Source organism: Sinohyriopsis cumingii, chromosome 3 (genome assembly GCF_028554795.1).
Source record: "Sinohyriopsis cumingii isolate HCF-2022 chromosome 3, ASM2855479v2, whole genome shotgun sequence".
NCBI classification, from domain to species: Eukaryota; Metazoa; Mollusca; class Bivalvia; order Unionida; family Unionidae; genus Sinohyriopsis; species Sinohyriopsis cumingii.
In genome coordinates this window covers 53,890,409-53,914,818 of record NC_142963.1, presented here as the reverse complement: position 1 = coordinate 53,914,818, position 24,410 = coordinate 53,890,409, and the positions used below count along the sequence as shown (strand labels likewise).

Here is a 24,410-nt window from a genome sequence, read left to right as displayed (position 1 = left end):
TCATACACGTCTTGGGTAGCTAAAAGTTGACGAATCTTTTTTTCCCGTAGAGGTCGAGAAGTATCCAGATGAAAACGCAAGGCTTTGAGCAAAAGGAGTCTTTCGTGACCATTTAAGGCCATTGGGGTGGTAAGTACTGTTCGTAAAGAGTCCACAAAGAATCGGCTGGTAAACGAAATCCCAGAAAACAAGTCACTAAGACACACACCACTTGTTGACCCAAATTGAATGGATACAGTTCTTGTAATAATCGATGGTAATGATCCACGGTTTGAATATGGTCATTGAGTTCCTTCCACGGAATCTGTTCAATAACATGTGACATAATCCGTGGCATGGCAGCCTGATTTTATAGTCTCTTTGTTTCAGAAGTAATAAAGGTAATTTCTAACTAGACATCTTCGTTCTCCAGTAGGGAATCTAAATCTTGCACACTGTAACCGAAACGTCAGAGTTTGTCTAGATGTTTCGTCTTCCGCTAAACAGATTCCACGTAAAATATGTTGGTAATCCTTTAACTCGTCTTCCTCAATACGTTGCAGTAGGTGAATCTCAAAGTAACCAAAATTACGAACGTTTAGTTCATTCACTAACTGAAAGTGTTCAACAAGGTCTGACCACTGAAACAATTTCTGACGAATCAGTTCTTTTATACCATTCAGGTACCAGTGGTTAAACATCTGGTGACGTAACGGATGCAACTGTTCTTTACGTTTGACTTGTATTTTGACCAGCTCTCGGTAAATGCGTTCTCTCAACTCCACAGGCAAAGCACGAATGTTCTCTAGCAAAGTATCCATGAATAGGTCAGTCCGTACAATTCACAATCTTCTTCTAGAGCAAAAGTAATCCACATAGTAAGTAATTTCTGACCACTGCCATTCAGGGTAACGTCCAAGAATCTCACTGAACTCTATTGATGTAAACGGTCTAGAGTGATATAATAGGACGAATGCACACTTGACCCAGAGAAATCTAACACACTGGTTGACTTTTTTCACTTTCCTCTTGTGAATTTCTCGGCACAAAAGTTCTACAGTGACCCATTGAGATTTCACTCTGGCAAACCCCTGCCAAACTTCTTTGTAAATCTTCTTTTGCAGTTCTTTAGGTAATGATTCAATATCGTTTTTGAAATGAAGTTTAAATACTGGTCTCGGTGATGCCCAACATTTGACTCCTAACCAATCTGGTTTCTTCTTCGTCAACGACATGGTAAGTTACTTCAATGTCTCGGTCCCACTAAAGGTAAGTAATGACAATTCGGTGACCATTGAGCATGTTCTACGTAGACCGAATCTTGCGGTTCCCAGTGGTGAAGTGACAAAAAGCAACTGAAGCACTTGACTTTATCTCTTTCGCCCAAGTAGAACAATCCGGCTCTGGCTAATTCTTCGGGGGTCGGTCCTCCCAGATACTTAGGCCATTTTCCTTTGAACGATTGAAGACGATTTTCAAAGTCGTAGTATTCCGACAAACGCACAGGAAACGAATATTCGTCTTTCACAGGTTCGTTTCGATGAGGGTTGGATGACATGGACAGGAGTTTGCTCAGAGCTGGATGACATCCGTAGGGGGGTAGACGTGAAGGTGAACATCCACCTTTAAAACGAAACCCAGTAAAATGTCCAAGAGGAAGAGCGGCATCGCTTTCACATCCCTCAGGTTTGGCACGCACAGCATCCCTTTCCATGATAGGGGTAGTGAGAACAAAGTTCCCATGATGCTTTACGGCATCGCTAAGGTCACAACGTACAGCATCGTACCCATCGCAAGGCTCACAATCGCATTCCACTTCCGAAGCTCAACACTTGAATTGTGCCTGTCTAAACTTGTTTTGTGTTTCTCTGAAAGTATTCATCTTGTTCGCTCGGTCTTGGTAGTCCCAATGAACTTTCGATCTTGACCATAGCCCCTTTTTATACTAGTCGCAATGCAGTCTCAAGCTTGTAGATCGTTCCTTTTTTATGTTTTTTATGTCTTGTTTTGGAAGGTACCGTCTCTAAGGTACCGTCATCATTGTACCGTAATGTCATGGGTGGAAAGGCCATAGAAAGGTAAGGGCAGTGCGGAGACCATCGAGTATGTTCCAGAATAGCTGAATCTTTATAGATACATAGATCCATTCGTAACTTCAGGCCACAAGCGAAACACTGTACTTCATATCCCAATCCTGACTCAGGTCCCAAGTAGACAAATCCTGTTCTAGCTAAAATATGCGAAGAAGGTAATCCTTTCCTATCCGTAGGCCATGCTTGAAACGTGTCCAATCGACGGGCACAATCACAATAGTCAGGCAAGAAAACCGGAAAATGGTAGGGTTTGAACCTGGAGTTCTCATCGGGTTTCTCACTCGATTCTTGCTGTGGCGAAGTCATCCTTCTGGTGGGTGGCTATCCGCTTACAACCAAAGTTTTATACCAACATGTCGATACGGCAAAGTGAAATGATTGGGAAGTCGCACTCGCTTCTGGTACACGATTTGATAGACTTTTTCCAAGGGTCGACTGACGATGTGATGAGTGGGTAAACGTACAATCTTGTTGGGTTGATAGGTGATCACTTTAAAGTGTTCATCCTCTCCGGATTGCAAGGCTTCTTTCAATATCCCAAAGTTGACCACTTGACTGGTACGATAATTCAGAGTCAATCCTTTCACTTTACACTTCGTATACACTTCTCCTTGTGGGTCTCGGTATTCGTAGCCGTAATTTTTAGGACCGCCACTGACGAAACTTAGAATCTTGTCGTCGGGGTGCTCGTCTGTCCAGGCTCCTAAACGGTCTCCTTCGATGTCAGGGTGCTGTTGACTCGGGTGATGGATGTAAATGCAACTGTCCGTGTCAAAGTACAGGACGCGTTCCCCTAACAGTTCTAAAGCTTCGTACAATTTTAAGCGAGCATGGGCTGTCACGTAAGCCGCAATGATGACATTTCCAAAGGGGTCGTCTTGTACAAAGTCCAGATCTTCTTCGTAACTGACCAAGATCAAATCCTCGCGAACGACGTCCACGTGTTTCATGTATTTGGTTTTGTCGTGAATCATCTGGAAGTAGCAGGAAGGTTCTGTCAAATATTCCGTCTTGGGTAAACACGGTCGTTGTGCCATTTTACCCCACAAGCAATTTAACATCACTTTGGCAAACGATCGCCTGCCTTCGTTTTTCTCGATGTGGTCTAAAGAGATGCCTTCTTGTTCATAGGCGTGAGCCTGGTACCTTGCGTAGAAAGCTTCTCGTTGATCGGTACGCATGTTGTCGGGGTCGTAATAGTGAGCCTCAGGTAAATGGGGTAGAACGACATGTTGATTGGCTTCCGTATTGAAAAAGTGTGGGAAATACCCTTTAGCCATTTCTGTCATTCCAAACGTTTTAGGCATTCGGCTCAAAGGCATGGCCAAGTAACTCATCGAATCTTTAAACTGTACTTGTCCCACTTGCATGAAAATGATTTTGGCTCCGTTCAAAGTCACTTTAGGACGCTCGGTGCCTTGTTCCATATAGTATTTCAAAAGAAACTGTCCATCGTATCCGGAGAAATTGTGAGCCATCACCGTGGCATGACGATGACAATCTCCGTAACGTTCGATGTCCTCTTGGCTCCACGTCTTGTCGATGGGGTCTAAGACCCATTGTGCAAAATCGGCTAGCGTGTTCGGTCCTCGAAAGATTTTTTCACGCCCTCCGGGAATCTTGCTGCAGTGAGGGCAATGACTGAAGATAGGTTCTTGAATGCACTTCTCGCACGCTCGATGAGCCACGCAGAAATTAGGAATGTGAATACCGGTCTCTTGCATGCATTCGAAATCAAAAAAGATGAAATTGCCTTTCTTCTTGTGACCGTCCTCTTTCTCTGGTGGGGGCTGGTATTTTTGCACGTAGCATTGGTGTTCCAAGTCCACGATGTGATGACAAATGTGACATTTTTTCTTTCCTCGACATACGTGTGTCTTGGCATTATTGGTACGTAGGCCTTGTCCACACGTAGGGCACAATCTCAGCAGTTGACAAGCACATTTCTGCTGTGAACCTTGCGTCTTCAGATGTTGTTGGTAACAGGCAGGGCTGACAAACGTGCGCAGACAAGCAGGACAATGTACTCTTTCTTGTCCTTCGCTCAGACAGGGTGGAGAGGCCAAACATCCTGAGCATTTCCATCCGCAATGTTTGTGTTGCTCTCGATTATTATAACCATAGTCACGTTTCTCACAGTAATATTTGTATCCCAGGAATCCGGTGATAGTGGTAATGGTATCGAAATGGTCATCGTGATGATAAAGGTGAATGTATTTTCCATCCTTAAAGTCTTGGCCTCGAAACAACAGAGGCCCACTCACTTCTTGAGGGTGCACTTTCAAGGTGTAGAATGGAGCTAGGATATCTTGCAATGTTTGCATTTCAGGAATACCGCAGGGTGTGTCTTTGGACAGGTCAGCTTGTTGTAACAGGAGTTCTGCTTCACTTCGTTGTTTGGCTCGGTTCGATTTTCGAATGTTCTCCCAGGCTCCTTTCCATTCTACCGTGTCGTTCTTGTTGGCATAGGTTCGTCCCACCACGATAGCCCTGGCTAAACACATCTGGTCTTGAGGGTTGTGAATTTGGACGAGGCTCGTTTTGGTGATGCGAAGGTCGTTCACCAGTAACACCTTATTGCGTTGTCCGGTCCCTTGAGGAGGGGAGACGTGGGTCATGTCGAGTGTGGCTTTTCCGTCGGTGATGTCAAACTGGTCATTAGATTGTTGCACGTGTTGAATCTTGTCCATGACTTTGGAAACAGTCAATTCTGCAGGGGTGCTAAACTCGATCCAAACAGGGGATTTCAAACCGTCGTGTTGTATGGAAAGTCTCAAGCGATCGTCTTCTTTGGGTTGACATTGTCGCTTGAGTGCGGTGAGCAAAGAATTCCACACCCCAGTGATGAACCCTTCTGCTTTCTCTAACGGTACTTCAGCCTTGAAATCTTTAATCTTCACCGTGTATTTGTAAGCCGTGGTTCTAAATTTTCTAGAGGAGCGCTTTTCCGTCTCTCGAATGGAATAGTACTTTTCAGGGTTGACTAAGGGTGGTGAACTTTGTTTAGAGGGTTCGGATTCTGGTTCACTCATGTCCTCTTCAAAATCACTGGCATGAATTTGTGCCAAGACTTCAGCCCTGGTACGAGGCGATAGATCACGTTTCTGCCTCTTACTTTCTTCTTCTTTCTTCTCGAATGAATAGGATCGTTTCATCTTGAGTGCAAAACGTCAAATGACTCAAGTTTAAACACCATGGGCTAATTTATAGTCATGGCAGACCAGCGTATATAAAAGGGTGTGTGTCTTGTCCTTTCACTATTCATTTCACTCTCTAGCCGAGCACAACGATGGAAGAGGCTAGCCAAATCGAAAGTTTCATCAGAGCTTTGCGAGGGGTCATTAGAAAATTCTCTTCAGACCACCCCACGGACTACTCTCCTTCCTTTCGAGATAAAAGTGAAGATACTTGCTATATCTGTCAGAAGAAAGGGCATTGGTCTTCAGAGTGTCCAGACCGTCAAAAAAGAAAAAAAACAGGGGCTAAAAAAGACAAAAGTCAAGATACCTGTTATTATTGTAAAGAAAAAGGACATTGGTCTCCAGATTGCCCAAAAAAGAAACAAGAGGAGTCAGAAGAAAAGAGGGATTCTTCAGAAGAAGAGAGGGATTCTTCAGAGCAAGAGAGGGATTATTCAGAGGAAGAAAGCAGCCAGGTAAAGAAAAAGGAACAGGAGAAGAAAAGAAGAAGGAAAGAAAGTGAAGAGGAAGAGGAGGAAAAGACTGTGACGGTGAAGAAATTTAAAAAACAGAGAGACTAAACAATGAGACAGAAGGAGTGTAAGAACTTTTTAAAGTGCTCTGTTGTGAATTGTGAATTGGATTGTAACTATTGATAAAAGAATAAATTAATTATATAAGGTAAGTGTCTTTGAGTTTTGATTTTAAATAAGAAGCTACACTCACGCACTCATATACACGTACTATAGGGGTAAAAATGTTTTTTTTTGTTGAATTTTGAGTTATTGGCAATTGAAAGTCTATCTCTTTTCGAGAGACGTGGGTGGCCCTGAAAAGGGCCTTTGGTGTTTGGTGTAGGGGTGAGTTTAAGCAATCAACTTTAACTGCCTTAAGCCTTTGCCACGGCCAAGGCCTACTTCTGGACTGCGTACTGTTGATGATGATGATTGGGTTGAAATCACTAAGGGTGGTACGGTAGGCTTAGTCACAGGGTTGACGTGTTTAGCTCGGGAAGGTCGTATTCTCTTCGGTCGTAATAAAGAAGTCTGATACATTTGTTTCAGACTTCTTAACTCCGCTAAAATGTCCAACAGTACCGTGACCGTTTGATTTTCACCCTCTTGTTTCTTTGCTGCTACTTTTTCTTGTTGTTGTTTTTTTCTTAGCTCTTCTTTTTGCTGCTGTTGCTGTAGGAGAAAAGCTTGTTCCGCTTCCTTTTATCGTTGTATAAATTTCTCCAATTCTTCTTTCTGTCTCTGTCTAAAATTCTCCAATTGCGGTAATGAAGGTGACGAAGGTTCCGGAACAAATTCTTGCGAAGAGAGAAAATCCACAAAATCCCAATTTACCTCTTCTGAAAGTAAGTCCGGGTTCCCTTGGGCGGTCTCCACTGCTGGTGCACCCCAGTGAATCGTTTTCTGAGTTTCCGTCATGTTGAATCACTGTCGCATAGATTGACTGCACACAGGCGCTAGCGAATCTATATAGACCACGTGACGTCACAGACTGTTCTCTTCGGATTGGATGCGGACTGACTGAATTTTGTAACGCGTGTTTGGATTGGTCAATGAACTCAATCCGTTTCAATCCTTCCTCTACCTATAAATAAGCGCAGTTCACTGCATTGATTCACCTGTTCTCGTCACCTCAAGATGTGGACAACAGTCGAATCATCCACCCTTGTGTCTTCAATGATGTTTAGGACGGACATGCTAATGTATGTCCGATCCAAGTGTACAGTTGTCCACAAGTCAGACACCAGTCTGTGGATACGAAGAGTCTATGTGGAAAGACAAGGTTGCCTCAAGAGGACTCTGATTTATGGCCCTACACTAAGACGCAGCTTGAGGACAAGAAGATGCCGCAGATGCCCTTTATGTTAAGTTCATATTAACATAAATCCAAAGGCCCTTTTCAGGGCCACCCACGTCTCTCGAAAAGAGATTGACTTTCCATTGCCTACCCCTTTTTTATTTTTTATTTTTTTAATTTTTAAAAAAATAAAAAATCCCATGTTCAACTGCCTTTGTCCCTAAAATGGATATTTTTTCTCCCATGTTTCAATTGCCTTTGTCCCTAGAATGGATATTTCTTTTCTCCCATGTTAAATTCCCTTGTCCCCAGAGTAGATGCCTTTTTTTTCCCATGTTAAATTTATATAGTCCCCAGAGTGGATATTGCTTCCCATGTTAAATTTACGTAGTCCCCAGAGTGGATATTGCCTTTTTAACATGGAACTCCCCTAGTCCCTAGACCGTCCCACCTTACTGCTAATATCGTTTAAATTGCATTAAATCGTTATTCTTTTGAATTTCACCTTTGTGTTCTTAATAATTTAATTGTCGGTATTGCTGACTGGGGGCTCGTAGCTTCGCCTCTCTCTCTATCGCTAATTTCACTTCCTACAAAAACGAGCCAGGGTGGGAATTCTATAGTAATTCAAATAAATATTGGGAGCACCCCACCGCCAACTCATAACAGAACGTTCCTAGAACGCCACAGTTAAATTTAATTTGTACCCCAAGGGTCATACTCGCGTTAAACGTATGTAGTAATGTTAAATTCCCATTGTAACCCAAGGATCAGGACCCTAGATGACGGCATAATGATAATTTATCTTTTTCCACACACGGTCCAATTTTTACCTATACTCTCCCCCATTACTACTCATTGGAAAGGCACTTAGCTCCTATTTCTTCGGCATGACATAGTTTTTGTGTTAGAAAGTGTCGCTACAAACCATCTACATCCTTTCATGACAGTCACCTGACCTGCAGCAGAATTGCACTGGGGGCATCTCAAGAGAAAATTACAGGCTCTTTTAGTGATCGTTACCCTTCTCATTCAGGTCATTAAAGTGATCCCATTTTCGAAAAGTTTGAGGGCCACTTTAAAATATATCTTTTAACACGATTTATTTTTAAATAATTAATTTATGGTACCGATAAGGTGATTTCGGGTTGTCAGAGATTTCATCGTACTTTATTGATGTAACGTCAGACTCCTATGGTAACATATTACACCTGTATCAAAACTAGATCGACTGTCATAGCATGGTTGTGCCCCTTGAGTTTGAATCATGCGACAGGTATGACAGAGGGCGCTCTAATTACAGGTATACAGCGACCATATTTGTTCATAAACTAGGTCATTGCCCATCACCAGAAGATATTTGTGTATTTTCTGTGATAGTACCAAAATGAAGTTAGTCGAAGCCATCTTGGCAGGATTTATCCTGATATTATTGGCAGTGCCAGGTAAAGACTTGGATCGTTTTTGTATTGGTGTCAACATCTTTTCTTGTACTTCATAAGTTTGCAATGTACGGGGGGGGGGGGCAGGTAAACAACATGACATCATTATTTCTTTTGGTTAGTTGATTGCATTTTACTTTTTCGTGAATATAATTGGATTCCGTGTTCCACATACAAGAGTTTGGTGTGTTTGATGTAGCCTTCATATTGATGGATAGGTTATGCAGGTGGCATTGTTACCTGTGTGAAAGTTCGGAGTTAACCGTTCGGCCTGCAATTCAGATAAATATTTAGACGACTGACTTTGATCCAGTTTTTGCTCGCCACATTAAGGTCTGAAAATCTTCCTGTGCTAAATAGCTTTATCTTTATTACGACACTCTGATGTAATATATTTTACTATTCATTGTTTCCTGAGAGTTACTATCCATAACTTCGTGTATTTAACCCTCACTGGGACTGGAAAGTCCATTAGGCTGCCATATAATGATATATGACCCGTTTGGTTTTTAGTTGCAAATGAGGCTTCTAGTGGTCCATCACAGACATGGAATGATGTATTTTTCAGTTATCCGCATAAATTTAAATCTGTTGGGGTATGCATACGACAGTGTTGAAAGATGTTAAGCTTACACATCACTATGCAGGAGCATACATATTCAAGTAGGTGGGGTGAGGTTAAATAAAACAATACAGTATTACATAATTAGTAAGGAAACTCGTCATGTTTAAGATAAATTCAGTGTTAGAATGATATATCTCTTCAAATTACTATTATTAATATACTTTATAATTTTATAATATATTAATCATACAGTACAAAATAAGTCACAGCTTATTTATTTATTTTTAAAAAAAAATACTGAAAAATGAGCCTTCCAAATATAATAATATTGCCATGCAAATGCATTTTTATTTTTAAAATCAAAATTACAAGAGACCTCCCTTTACATACAAATATGCTGTCTCTGACAATAATGAATCATTTCAATCCAAAATATTAAAGGTAAAGTGTTATATTTGAGCATGCAGGTGAAGGAAAAGTATTTATCTTTAACTTTTGAAACTGTGATTTAAATCTTGTGGGGGAGGGGTAAAGATCATTGTATGAAAATACATTTGCATGCAGCATTTACTCTTCTTTTTTCAGGTTCAGTCGTTAATAATGCATTTTTAAACTACACCTTACTAACCACCCCAACCCCAACCCAGATTAAATAAATGTCTTAAGCAAAACAAGAAATACCAGTTCAGGTCTTGACTTGATTTTGTTAATTAAGATAAAAAGATAATGATAATGAGCCACTAATTGCCTCATGTCAGTGTGATGGTGAAGTGATGTGAATAACTGCAGGCACCTGTTCAAATCAGTACATTATACTCAAAGCAGTTACTGAAAGCAAGAAACAGTATTCTTGTTAATTATGAGGAACTGCAGGTTAGTAAATAGGTAGACAAATATTTAAAATTTGTGGTTGTCCCTCATCAACCAACTTTCAACAAATAATTAGCCAGCAGATTTATATGCTTGTCTAATAAATTACTAGTTTGTCCAAGATTCCCGTAATCAAAATTATTCAGCATCTTTTGTCATATATTGCATACAATATCTGTTACTTACCATCAGTCTTGCTAATGGAAAGTATTGCACATATTGACACACTTATTTAATCAATTTGAGATAAGCAGATGAAAGATAATCGAACAATACTTGAAGATCAGAAAAGTTTTTTAAGTGGTAGATTCATTGGAAAAAGCATGATGATAGTTTATTTAAAATAATGAAGCAACAACTTTCTGGTCTGATTGTAAAAAGCATTCAGTACTATGTTGCAGTAATTTTATTGAAAAGTATTAAGTGTACTGAAGTTTAATTTTTTCAAAATTCTGTAATAGTGGGGTTCAGTTGTTTCAGAAGGTGGCAAAGTTGTCCTACAGAATTTGCATTTATCTGATTTCTTTAAATTTCATAGACACTGCATGCATGGGGATCAAATCTTAACCCATTTGTTTCTATTACATGCTGATATTTTAGGAAAAAATGATTGGCAAAAATAAAGTATAAAAGTAACGTCGATTAATGAAAAATAAAAATAAGTCAGTATACTGATGATATACTGTAAATATATTTAGATCAGTCTGAAGAATCGCCAAAGTTCTATTCAATTTGTAGAATAAACAATGTTGAAAAAAACAGGCAATATGGATAGGGTAATTATCAGAATCAAATATAAAATATTAAAATTATGTGAGCTGTGTAATTGGACTGGATGAAGGGACCATCTCAAATACTCCAGGGAGTGTGTTTATGAGATATGGAAAGTTTATTTTGAGAAAAATTAGAAGAAAATGGAAATAACTGGAATAAAAATAAAACTAACTTGGTTTGGTAAAATGACAATAGTCAAATCTTTTAAGTCTCTCTAGATTACTCATTTTTTAGTTTACCTAATTTGATTAAGAGAATGAATAAAATTATGGAAACATTTGTATGGAATTGTGGACCAGGTACAACACAGGTGATAATATCTATGTACATGTATGTCTTAAGTCATTTGCATAATGAAAAACCAAGAGAGTAGCTGTCGGGGATTTGTACTGCTTTTCTTATCCAGTGTACCACTATGTTGTGTTGCATATATCTGTAAAGTTATAATCCCAAGGATCCATAACCATAATATTTCTTACTTTGAATGGGATAATAAACTTAAGGGGGGGAAATGAAACAATAATCGAAAATATTCCTTTTTTTGGATGGTGTTTTGCAGTCCAATAAATGAGCCCCAGATTTATAATGGTATTGATAGGTAACCAGACCTGGTGTCTTCTTGTCTGGGTTGGCCACCCCTGACCTGAAAACTCTATTCTTTTTGTTTCTCGGAGTTGTCATGGTCATGGTCCATGTTATTGTTAGTCTGATATTATATCATTCCATTGTCCAAACTGACATAAATGTAAACTTTCCATATGGGATTTTTATTTGGTCATTATCCTACAAGCCAGTATAGTATGTCATTCGTTTGACTTGTATACTTGATTTATTCCTTTGCCACAAGTTAGCCACATAATCAACTGTCACATTCCTATGCTGTACAGCATGTGCTCTTTCCTTCCCCTGCATAATGGGAAAGTGTATTACATGATAATAGGCATTCAGCATGTCAAATCAGAGATTCTGCATTTGCTAGTATTGTTTCCTTTAGGGTTCACCGCGGAGGGTGTGGGTTCAAGTGATATGCACCAGCATTACTTAACCAGATAATGAGTAGCTGATACATGTGTTAGTGTGGCTTCTTCCTAGAAATCAGCCAACAGTCATTTTCAGAATTATATTTACATTATAAGTTTGGGCACTGTGCCAAAGGTACCCAGAGGCACGACAATCAAATGTCATGATTTGATAAAAATATTAAATTCCATTATAATTGTTTATATGATCACTTTTAATAATAAATTTGGGGTTTACATTTTGGTTGTTTCAGGGCAATGAACTTTTTCACCCCTAGTCAGACTTGGGTCCAGTTATTTTCATCAATTACAATTACAATTATATTTGTCAATTACAAATAGAATTTTAATTTTCCCCATGATGAGACCAAAAAAAGACATAATTTTGGTTTTGAGATTTTGATGCATCTATTATATAAAAATATACATTATATGCAAATATAAATATATTGACATGAAATTTGTTACATTGGACATTTATAAGAAATATTTGGTATGGTAAAGGAGTACAAATTGTTGCTTTTCTGTTGGATAAGAAATTCTGTCAATCACATACTGGCTTACAGTGTAATTTATTTGCATATTTTTTTAATTCACATTATCAACAGAATGTATGTCTCTATCAGTATGTTGCAACAAGTTAATGACTGGACAGGTTTCATAGACTTGCATGAACTTGCTGTTGGTTTACAGAAAAGCCATGGTGAACATTTTCTGTGCAAATGCAATGTTCATCATTCATTTCTCAGTTTTACAATGAAATTACACCATTATGCTTTAAGTTCTTACATCTTTCATTTATTTGTATAAAGGGACATACCATTTTGATCATACTAATGAAATAGAGCAGAAGTGTGGTTTACAAATTATGTGCCATGAAAAAAAAATTCTTACCCCATTAACAAATCCATCTTGTGATCTTTCAGTATACATAGTCTAGAACATCATTGCCTTCATATCAATAAGGAATGGATGATATTTGATTGGCTTGCAACAGTGTTTCCAACCAAGCCCCGTATATGGTAATCTCTGGTATAAACAAATAGGTCAGAATCAGATTCAGTTTACTTGGACATCCTCAATAATAACAATTATTTAAAATAAAACTTCATTAGATAATCAGGTGAATTTCATGACACTTTATATTTTGCCTCATGAATAGTAAGTAGTACTATTGTGGATTGCATCTATCATCAAAGCTGAAGGAACTGTATGGGTAAAAACAGAATAAATTGCATCATTTGTTCAAATATTAACTTTTGATTGGTTAATGCTAGTAATGGTGTAAGCGATAAGATTATTGATTATGACTAATTTGAAAGGGAAAATAAATGATCCACCACAAGGCAATTAGGCAAGCCATGGTACAGACAGTGGCAGACCAAAGGTTGTAGGAGGACACAGAACTGAAAATCAGTGCCACGTTTCTATAGATTTATGCATTTGAGGAAGAAGCAGTGCCACGTTTCTATAGATTTATGCATTTGATAGTGTATGTTAAATTCCGAGTTCATTCTTAAAAGTGAAGGATCTTTAATATTTATAAATTTGAGTATAAATATATGATTTTCATTCATTGCAGGTTTTGGATTTGGCTGTTACCAGTGTAACTCTACACTAGATACCAACTGTCAGGAGATCTTTGACCATGAAAATCCCAACAACCCAGTGGTATCTTCAGAATGCAGGATGTATGATGCCAAATACTGCATTAAGGTCACTGGATTATGGGGAGGTGAGAAATAGAGACACCATACATGATCGCTTATAACTCGAGTACAACTACAAACAGGCACAGACCCAGATCAGCTGTTGCATAATGCAGTGGCAGATCAGATCTAGGTCTGTGCAGTTTGATAGGAGTAATCAGAAGAATGAGCAATATAGACTCTGATCTGCAGGCACATTATGTTACAGCAGAGCAGGATTTTGGTTGTTTGCAGTTTGACTTGACTTATAAGCAAGTATATCTGTTACATCACAACCACTACTAAATCAGAATTGAATCCTTCAGAAATTGACTTGTCTGTTCAGACAGAAGAACTTGTGCCTCATTTTTCAGATATAGACATATAATCTAATTTTGTGTTTTTTTTTAAAATTTTGTATCTGTATATCTGTTATCCTTAGCAATACATGTTTATCGAAGGATTAATCTTCCTAAAAGTTTTTCCGATTTTTTAAAGCTTTTAGAACTTAAATTTAAATTGGCACCACATAGACGGTGTTGTGCTGTCATGCCATTATTAACATACATGTACATACAGGTACACATTTTCTTTGTTCAGTGGAGTACCACATACATACATGTAGATTCTGATGTGCACAATGATAAAGCTATGTAGACATATATGACAGGCAGTTTATTGGGCAAATAGTGTTGACAGTGTTAGGGCAGTTAAAAATGATGAAGATTTCTGACACAAAAATTTCTCTTATCCCTTTTCATGGATACTTCATCTGCTTCCGTACATGCAACCTTTATTCTTTTTTCTGAAAAACTTTAGTATTATTTTGATTATTGCTACTGTAGCCAATTTATTGTACCAGAGACTTACAGAAATGGGAGTTGCAGCTGCCTTGCTAGGTGCTCAGCATCAAGAGGTTAATGTTAGGACTGGTCACCCTGGTGTCAGGATAATGTGGTTGGGTGGGGCATGATGCCACATGTCTGTGGCATGATTTCTCATCACTATAAACTGTGACTGAAAATTGTTTAAAGCTATGTTAAAACTCCGAATCACACACACACACATGGTAGATACATGAAACATTATTGTTTTTATTGTCTCAATTAAAAATTCACAGCAAACTAATTATGTGATAGTTGGTGTCCACTCTATGGAGTGGAACTTACCTGTTGGCTGAGCTACAGTAGACTGCCAATGTTGTTTTTAAGTCGTATACAATGCCATTTAATATTCAAAAAGATTTACCCACTAAAACACACTGAAATGCATGTATTATGAGAGATGAAATATAAATTTCCAATCAGAGAATATTTAGTTGTTTCATAAAGTATAAAACATTGAATGATAGTGATTCAGCGAGAGAGATAGAGAGGGAGATTCTACTTCTAAACAAACAAAAAGATATCACATTGATGTACTAGTGTGAAAAGAAAGATCAGGAATTTAACAATTTTCTGAAAGTCAACTTGCCCTGGGCAACCTGCATGGAATATTGACTTAACCTTGGGAAAATTGAGCTTGCTGCAAAAATGGTCTGACAGAAGATGGTTTTGAATTAGCTAGATTTTTAAGAGAGGGAGAGAGAATATTTTTAAAATAACCATTAACAGAGCTGCATTAATTTTAATTATGTTTATACTAACATTATTCTTTACCTTTCCAATTAAATTTCAAATGATTATGCAGATTTAATTATGCATCCAGGGGAAAACCAGGTAAAAATAAGCCCATCATTGATGTTTTTATGGGTTGTGTTATGTCCATACTTTATGCTTTCCAATCGTCAGCTAGTCACCTTGATAATCCTGACATGCATCAGAATATTTGACAAGCCAACTTTTGAGATTGAGAAGACTTATTTGTGTCCATTTAATTGTTTGCCAAGCAATATTTGCCTATCAGTCTCCCGCTAATTACCGTATAAAGAACAGATTATAAACACCATGTGTGGGTGTATTACTTTCTTGGTTCATTGATCATGCTTTTAATGAAATCCTGGTGGTTAGTCATTGGTGATAAGTGCCTTTTATTTTCAAACATGTGTCGGTGATGTTATATTGTTAACAATTAACACCTTACTTCCCTAAAGACAGCGCCATGCATCAAAAAAATTATCGTTATACTCGTTCAGCTAACAAACTGCCTGAGGCTAGATTAGGGACCTGAACGCTGGCTAACTCTGGATACACATGCATATTACAATTAAAATGTAACTGACAAGTTAGAATAGCAATATTTATTCCTTATTTGCCAAAACTGGCTTTAGTTAATAATGGAACACTAACAAACCCCAACTCCATTTTTTTTACTTACTCATAGACAAGACGAATTTGAACTTGTCCCAGAGTCCAGCAAGTTGGTTTGTAAATCCATGAAAATGTTGAAGAAATCTGTCACGTAGTTACATGGGCTATTTATTCAGTTTTTAAAATAAAGAATGTGAGAAATGTTGTGCTTTAGAATTGTGATGGGATATTTCTACTGGTCACGTTTAAATTGTTTGCTTATCCCAGTCACTGAAATATACACAGCACTAACCATACTACAACATCCAGTCCAGCCAGCCTCTATTAGGGGTGAAACAATACCTATCGATACACATATGAACTTGGTAGTCTTTCCATCTCTAGAGGGTGGGTGGTGCTCTTGTATGTATGTTGACATACTGGTTGTATATCCAGTACACAAAAATACAGATAGACATATAGTTATATCTTTATTGCAGTTTCTCATCAATGGCAAGAAAACAAAATAATTTCAAACAATCTATTTGTTGGTTGTCAGTGAGTTTTATGCAACATGTTAAGCCATTTAATGGTGGCTCCCTTTAACTCAGTTTAGCCACCAGGCATGAATGCGTTGAAAAGTTATTACCAATTTCATGTCTCATTTAAACATTACAATGTTATCTTCAAAACAGAAAAAAAATAAATAAATTTTCCTTGTGCAAGAAAATCTCATCTAGAACAAATCCAGGTAATGGAATGAGGATAAACACCAACAAAATCTATCACATTGTACTTCCTACAAATGTAAAAGACTGCTGTGACCACAGGTTCTTGTATTTGTTAGTGAACAAGGACAATTATTGACAACACCCAGTCCTGTTCTTTAATCTCTTTGTCAAATTTACACAAAGTGATAAACTTAAGCAGGTTGAAATTTGCCCCCTTGCTGATTCTGTGCTAATTTTATTTATTCCTTCTGCACCTTCATTCACTCGTTAAATATCTCTGCATAAAAAGAGGAATACCAAATTTGTTCCCCACATACAATTTAAGGAGAGATAGTGCCAGGATTTTGTCTTAAAGGATTACTTCACCCTTTGTCACTGAAATAAGGGTAGAGTAGAAATGAAGGAAGTGTAGGAGGAAATGGTCATAGCTCAATATTTACCTAACAGTTCAACATCTGTCTGTTTCTTCCTGCTCCACTTCCTTAGAGCTCTGATGTTCAAATTAAACTCTCGCAAGGTGTGACATGAAGTTGTATAAGCATTAATCTCTTAATTATTTGAGCATGCTCTCTGTTCCTTATCTGTGTATGAATATTGTTCTGTGCATTCTTTCTGAAGGGGCATATGCATAGCTAGTTTTGTCAGCTTGAATATGTTGGGAAAGTGATCTTTATAGCTTTTATGTACAGTTTTCTCAGAGCTCACAGATATTATCTTTTAAATCTACTGGTACTCCAAAATAGGTATTTTCACACCAACATAAACTTACTTTTTTAATCAGTAGTTTATAGACTACCATGCTAGATTTCTTATTTGTTCCATAATGCTTTTTTAGGGTTTTTAGTCCATCAGTGCCATAGTCTACTTGTGGAGACAGAGGTATTCAAATAAATAACTTTACTTCTTAATTTAATTTTGTATCCTTGTTTATTCAAAAAAATTTAACAATGACATGAATATAGCATTTTGTAGCATATGATCTGCAGGGCTAATTTAGGTACATTATTCTGCCCTTTGTACATTTAATTTCAAAATACTTTTGAAAGGCAGATTGGTTGTCATGCTATCAGTTTTTGTCCATCCAGTATTTACATTTAACACCATTTTCAGGTTCAAAATCACTTACTGGTAAAGTTAATCACTCATTAAAAATTTCCCAGTTCCAATAATTTGATATTCTTCATAACTTTAAAAATTATTGTCATCGTTACTATCAGCCAGTATTTGCAACAAAAACTTAATGAACCATGACGGGAATCAGGTAGCCCGTATCTTACACACTCATTTATAAAACTTCCTTCATGGATGATGCAAACTACACCATAATGCTTATTCCAGAGCACAATGTGCCAATCAAATTTAGTTTAACAACCATTCATGTCATGCTTGAAGAACCCAGGTGCCTACCTGAAAAACAGATGTTGCATCAAGAACTGATAAATAAAAATTGTATACTTTGCAGAGTACATTTCATATGCAGGACTTTCAACTTATTTGAGGGGGTTCTGATGCTTCACTCTTCAAGTGTGCAAATTCATAATTCGTACAGATTTTGCACAATTCTGCAACCACACACCCTGATGCATCTCTGTTTAAATACTTTACATATCAGTTAAAGACTTCTGCATGAAGTTTCTCTGTTGCTTTGCCAGTACTTCCTGTTTGTCATGTAGGGAATAAGCTACAGTAATTCGTGATTGGTAGTTATTATTTAACTTGGACCAGAACAACGAAGCAATAACCACCACTGAAATTTGAGTGTAACACAATTCACCATGCGACACACCAGTTGTGTAGTTGATGAATTGACCAAAGTAGACAAGATACAATTCAAAATGAAACTTCATGTAAAAGTGGATATTAAACATTGAGTAAAGTTTTTCATTATACATGTGGAACATGTTTGGAAAATTGCAACCTATATCTTGAACATGCTGCTGGGTTAAGATAATTAGCATGGGGGGTAGATTATGAACCATATTTGTCACTTTGTATTAATTTGCAGACAGCAAGTGAGTTTTCTCAGTGGTCTGTTTCATGTTTACTAATAAACATGAGTGTCTAGGACTGCAAATGCTATTCCAGATGAATTCTACATTTAAAGAATAACAAGGCATACCATTCGTGACTGTTAAAAACTAAAATAACTTACAATTAGATAAGTATTGATGATTCATTTGACCCCTAGCCTTTGTGTAGTACTTCCAAACTAAATATATATGTTCTGCAACACATTTTTCTCAAGAACCTGATCTGTGTTTATCCCTTTACTGTAGACCTAATGTTTGCAGGCAGACTCTGCTAAGCACATCCTGTATATAATGTATTCTTTTGCCAACAGCTTAAACAAATGTACCTAAGATTGCCAGTTTGGTAATCTGACATTTAATATTGCAATGGGCGTGAAATATAAAAAAAAGCATTATCACATAATATCTGGAAACGACACACTAAGCTTAAAGCTATGTAAATGAACTGTGGAATCGGAAGTAGAATTAAAGACAATAACAGTCTAAGGCTACTGGTAAATACCTGAAGATATACATGTACACAGCTCAGAAAAATAGGTGGGGCCAGTTAGTAAATGATGATGGAGAGAAAAGAGTTTTTCCATGATGCTGTAGCATTTTATTTCCATCATATCATTATCATGTTTTAAAACTGAGTTGAAATGCCGGCTTGTTTGGTTGTAAATGTTATTTGTGCTCTATGACAGGCTTACTTTGTCTCTACCTTCATGTGCCTGGGTAGACTTTATTTGCTTTTATTAAAGAATATCTGTCTGTGAAGATACATAATTACACTTGCGTCTTTTTGTATATTCCGTCTACTCTTTTGATAAAGGGACCACATTATGTCCTCAATCAATGGATGTTTTTATATAGGGGTAATGTGTTTGTTAGTGTTCTTTATTATGAACAGTGCCCTTTAAATAAAACAGTCTACTAAGGTGTGTCCTGTTAAATTTCTAAAGTAACTGGCATAATGAGACATTTTTCTGTCATTTGTAGATAATTGTTTAAAGAAATGAATGATGTTTTTAAAGAATATAATTTATGCTGGTTTTACTGTTGCAAACTGAATTTTAATGACCATGGATAACATTCTCAAAAATGAGATTTGACTCCGCATTTAAATGTTTCAAAGAAAATTTTATGTTAAAATTTTCAAAGTTTTAAAGTAACTTGACATTAAAAACAATAGTACCATGTAAATTTATAATTGTTTATATGTCAAATTGTTATGTTTAGGCAGTCAGGTTATATATGACATTCAGAGGTGTGCAAAAATGGTACAATGTCTCTCCTTTAATAATTTCAGGTATTGTTGGCACTCACAGATTTTGCAGTGCTCGAGACCTTGGACAGCAGTGTCAGGACATGAGGTTTCCTGACCATGACCGACTTTACCGTGCCTGCGTCTTCACATGTAGTAGTGATGGATGTAATGGAGCCTCGTCCATTTTCTCTGCACTGTCTATAATAATTATTGCTACTGCATTAGCCATATTAATTCCTGTCATTAGAGTGTTGTGAGTGGAATCAATTCATTGTAAATCCAACCTATCATGAAAAGAGTCCTTATCACTGTGCTGGTAAAAAAAAGTAATAAATACCAGACATGTTTATATTCCTTGTATGTCATCTTCTGCATTGTCTGTATATAGATCTGCAGGTGTACTTTGTGATACATTTGTGTGTGTGTGTGTGTGTGAGAGACAGAGAGAGAGCTTCATGGATTGACAATTAACAGTTTTGATCTTTGAGCTCTGCGAGGATAAAACAAGTGAAAATACTCACAGTTCTTTTATTTCCAATGTAATATTGGACTGTGAAAATGAAATTTCACAAGCCCAGCAAGTATATTTAATATTCTGAACTAGTTGGGCTAGGGAATGTTGTTCTTCCCTAGCTTAAATGAATACCTGTACTCTCAAATTTCTAGCTACAATCCACTTCTGTAATACTTTTCTCTCATTTTAGATGGATACAAAGTTCTTATATATACACATATACATACATACATGGGCTTTAACTCTCTAGGCTGAGATTTGTAAATATTTGTAAACAGACATTTTGTCAAATAAAGGATGTAGCAAATCATTTCTTTCCTGAAGAAAAAATTGTGAATAAATTTCAACAACATTTTTGGTCATAGTCATTTAATCATTATACATTTGCAGATGAGAACATAGTGTGTACATTTTATATATAATCAATGATAGATAGTTTTAAAAGTACATAACCATTTTTATACATATTTTCTATATATGTTTCTTGTAAATAGCATTCATTTTGAATAACCTGATTTTGTAATGGAAGTGAATACATGTATAGCTGGTTCAATATCAACATCGAATCACAGTATTTATTTTGGCATTATTGTATCATGATTATTACTATAACAGTCTCAGACTGTCAGTACAATACTGGACTAAAATGAAAGATACTCAATTGTTTAAAAAAAATAAACAGTTTTTGTATATTGATCCCAGTGAATGAAGTAAACAAAAAAGCCACATACTGCATGTATGCAGTTACCTTATACCTACTTATCTACCTAAATGTTGCAAACATCATTTTTAAATTCATAGAATTTTTGGCAGACATAAGATGCAATTATTAATCTTTTATTATTATCATGTTTTCAGTCCAGTAAAAAAATGTCCACTACTGTTATTTGCTATAAATTGATAATTAACTGTACCTCCACTAAAAGTGCATACCATATTTTGCTCAAATAAACACCTGATGCAGACACACATAGCTTTAAATATAAGCAGGTGCAATCTGAAAACCAGATACTGTAACTTTTGGAGTCTCAAACAGAGACATCTTTCTCATTTATTTACTGTATGCCTGGCAAGGATTTTTGGCAGTATATGGTAATAAACATGTTCTTAAATCATTTTGGTGTCTCGAATCAATGTTAATGAATATTTAAAATTTAGACAGAAAGGAAAGGAAAACTATTTTTGTTCGTTATGTAAATATAGCATACCCTGCAATGGATTTATGCAATGATGGACTCAAATATTTTACACTTTATTTAGATATGTGATGCTATTGCATTATAGCCAATTATAGGGATGCAACATAACTGGTGATATCCAGTTCTCAGATTGGTCAGTGTTTTTTTGTGTGTCTTAAAAATGCATATTAATTTTTTAATGACTTTCTTTTCATCATAGGTGTTATTAATCAACCTTGTTCTCATTGCATCATATACATCTCATGAATAATGACCTCAGAGTTTTGCAGTGTATGATGGCCACAATACATAAATATTTTAAGTCCATGACTGACCTCATAAAGAAAAATTTATTTTTGCACCTTGGGTAAAATGAGAATTATATATGATGTCTCAATTATTCATTTTGTAGGATTTAATTTTTTTCGCTGAACTATCTCATTGGCATATACTGTGGGTTTGGTTTGTGCTGGAAATTTTTTATTTTAATATTCCATCTGCAATGAGGAATATATCATATTGGGGTATATTCTGATCATTTGTTCTGTTGTGGATAATGTGCACTCGTGATCTAAAAAATAGAATCTGGGGTGTTAAGGATCCAGTGCCACATGAAAAATAATCCAACTTGTTTCTGCACAGTAACTTTAGTTGGAGACACTATAGATCAACCAAACTTTGTAGATAGCTTTCACTTCGGGTAACAGAGAAAAAATATCCATTTTGGGATGAAACGGTCATGATCACCAAGTCCTAAACACGAGCTAGAGTTTCAGTTCAATAAATTTAACTACAAACCACATGCCTGCACTAGACTTTCAGGATGGTCTGCTGCTGTGGTAAGCTCTATATGTTGGAGCAAGGAAGTACTGTTGGGGGGTCTCAAGTCAAGGTCAAGGTCAAAGAAGGAAAATAGCAAGGAAATAAGCTAAATATGTTGTGGTCAACTTGTATTTATTTTACAGCATTGTCTTTCAATAAACTGTATGAATAATTGTGTTTAGGGCAAGGAATGAACTTAAAATTGGGAGATTAGAAAGGCCAAGGTCATCAGGAATCGGGACAATACTGACCATATATTGCAATTGAAAGGACGTTATTTAAAATATTCATATAAATGAAAGTTTTTGGTGAATTCTTTTTTTTCTCACTAAAGTTTAAAAAGTAACATGCTCTGAACTATTTTGCTTTACTGTAGCTATCTTAGTTGTATTTAATGTAATTATCTAAGTTGTATTTAATGTAATTATCTAAGTTGTATTTAATGTACCTTTCTAGCATGAGGCTTGTGCTCATTTAAAAAAAAATCTTGTCAGTTTTTTTTTTTCAGTTTGAGTCAGTGGTCCCCTTTTAGGCAAGTATAGTGTTTATACTTTTGTTTTCCTGCTTGATGTTGTCTTTCAGTAGATGAAAGATGGACGTTAAATTCATTCTAAAAATATTTTTGATAAATTATTTAAAAAATTTGTCGACATTTTTGTGAGAACCCAATGCTAGTTTTAGGTGAAGTTTGGACGCAACATTTGTTGCTTGATTTTGTTTGTAGACTTTGCAAGGAAAGCATTGTGTTTTGTTTTTAAGTACATAATATATATCAGATGCAATATGTTGTGTATGCCATTGTAAGGGCTGATTCCATTCCATAAAATTGGGGACTCAGATTGTGATTTTAAAGGAACTCTCTTATCTGTACAGTAAGCAAAAGGATTTACTTTCATGGATTTAAAAACATCTTTTTCTGTTTTATCTATTTTGAGACATTTAAGCAGATATTACTGAAATCTTCAGTCCCAAATTATTCCCCCATTTACTTCTTACAATGGAATCACCCTTGTGATGCCATACTTTATATATCTTACCCGATATGTACTGTCAATTTGATATAAAACTGAACTTATCCTTGTATAATGCACACTAGTGATGTAATTATACATCAGTATTCATGATGGTTGACAAATCTGGAATGATGTTTATATCAGGAACAATTTTACAACCACAATATTATATAGATTAGAGATCATGCCACCACCATCACCACACATACCCATCAATTCATTTGCAGTTCACTGCAGTACAGTATAGCACTAGTACAGAGTAGCATGTGTATTCAGCTTTGTCCTCAGCATTAGTAGATATATGCTTGTTAGATATAACTTGCAAGAATCTACAGGCAATGTTCAGTGGAAAAAATGTATGAAATTTTCTGCTGTGTAGTAAGCTGTAACCTGCACCTTTGCACTTTGGCCAGACATGTATCTTGAACATGCTTTATAAAGAATTACTCTTTATCGTATAAATGTTATGATAATATTATCATAAGTTTTTTTTTTAAAAACAACTTGTGGCAATATCATGACATAATTTTCAGCCCACAATAATATTGCTATTGGGCACCCAGCTGTGAACAGTGTAGACACGGGTTTACTGTTGCAAAATGTGGATCAATCATAAGTAGAACAAGAGTTATAGACCTTGATCTTCTGGTGCATTATGGGATTGCTTAATTGGTTCTTTGTTTTGTGAGTGTGGTGTACATTGTAAATGAGTGTAGTAGCTTTGTTTTTTTATTTAAAAAAATAGTAATTCTACATCCACTCCTTGGAATGAAATAGATCAAGAAAATACAGTGACATTTCATATGGTGGTGCTGAGATATCTATTTTGAAGATTGGGACCACATCTTCACAACCAGAGCAAAGATGCTGATGACATTTGTTTTCAGCATTAGCCAGTATTTGATTTGTAAAAAGCATTTGAACAGCATCCTGCTTTTTGTCCAAGGCATAAAAAAAAACATGATTCATTTTGTAAATTAATCCTCTTTATAAATAATAGAAATAAATAGTATTTTATACATCCATTGTTTCTAGTCTATATTGCAACCATTGTGAGTTGTTTTTTTTAAACCCTCTCCCAAAATTTGTATGTTATTGCATCAGTACTACCATTTCTTTCATTACTCCACAGAGATACAGACATACTGTAAGATTTGACCATCTGTTTTGGTCTGTTTATCCATCCATGTATAGATCACTGGGTGGCCTAGTGGTTAGAGCATC

The 24,410-nt window shown here is 36.5% G+C and overlaps 1 protein-coding gene across 1 annotated transcript; it reads left to right on the top strand.

The window, feature by feature from the left end:
* Window positions 1–8,355: 8,355 nt before the first annotated feature.
* LOC149802879 (UPAR/Ly6 domain-containing protein bou-like) lies at window positions 8,356–24,205 on the top strand. Its single transcript, XM_089952330.1, has 3 exons — window positions 8,356–8,508; window positions 13,316–13,468; window positions 19,702–24,205. Exons 1-3 carry the CDS (start codon window positions 8,451–8,453, stop codon window positions 19,914–19,916), a joined length of 426 nt encoding a protein of 141 aa, XP_089808456.1. The 5' UTR covers window positions 8,356–8,450; the 3' UTR covers window positions 19,917–24,205.
* Window positions 24,206–24,410: the final 205 nt, after the last annotated feature.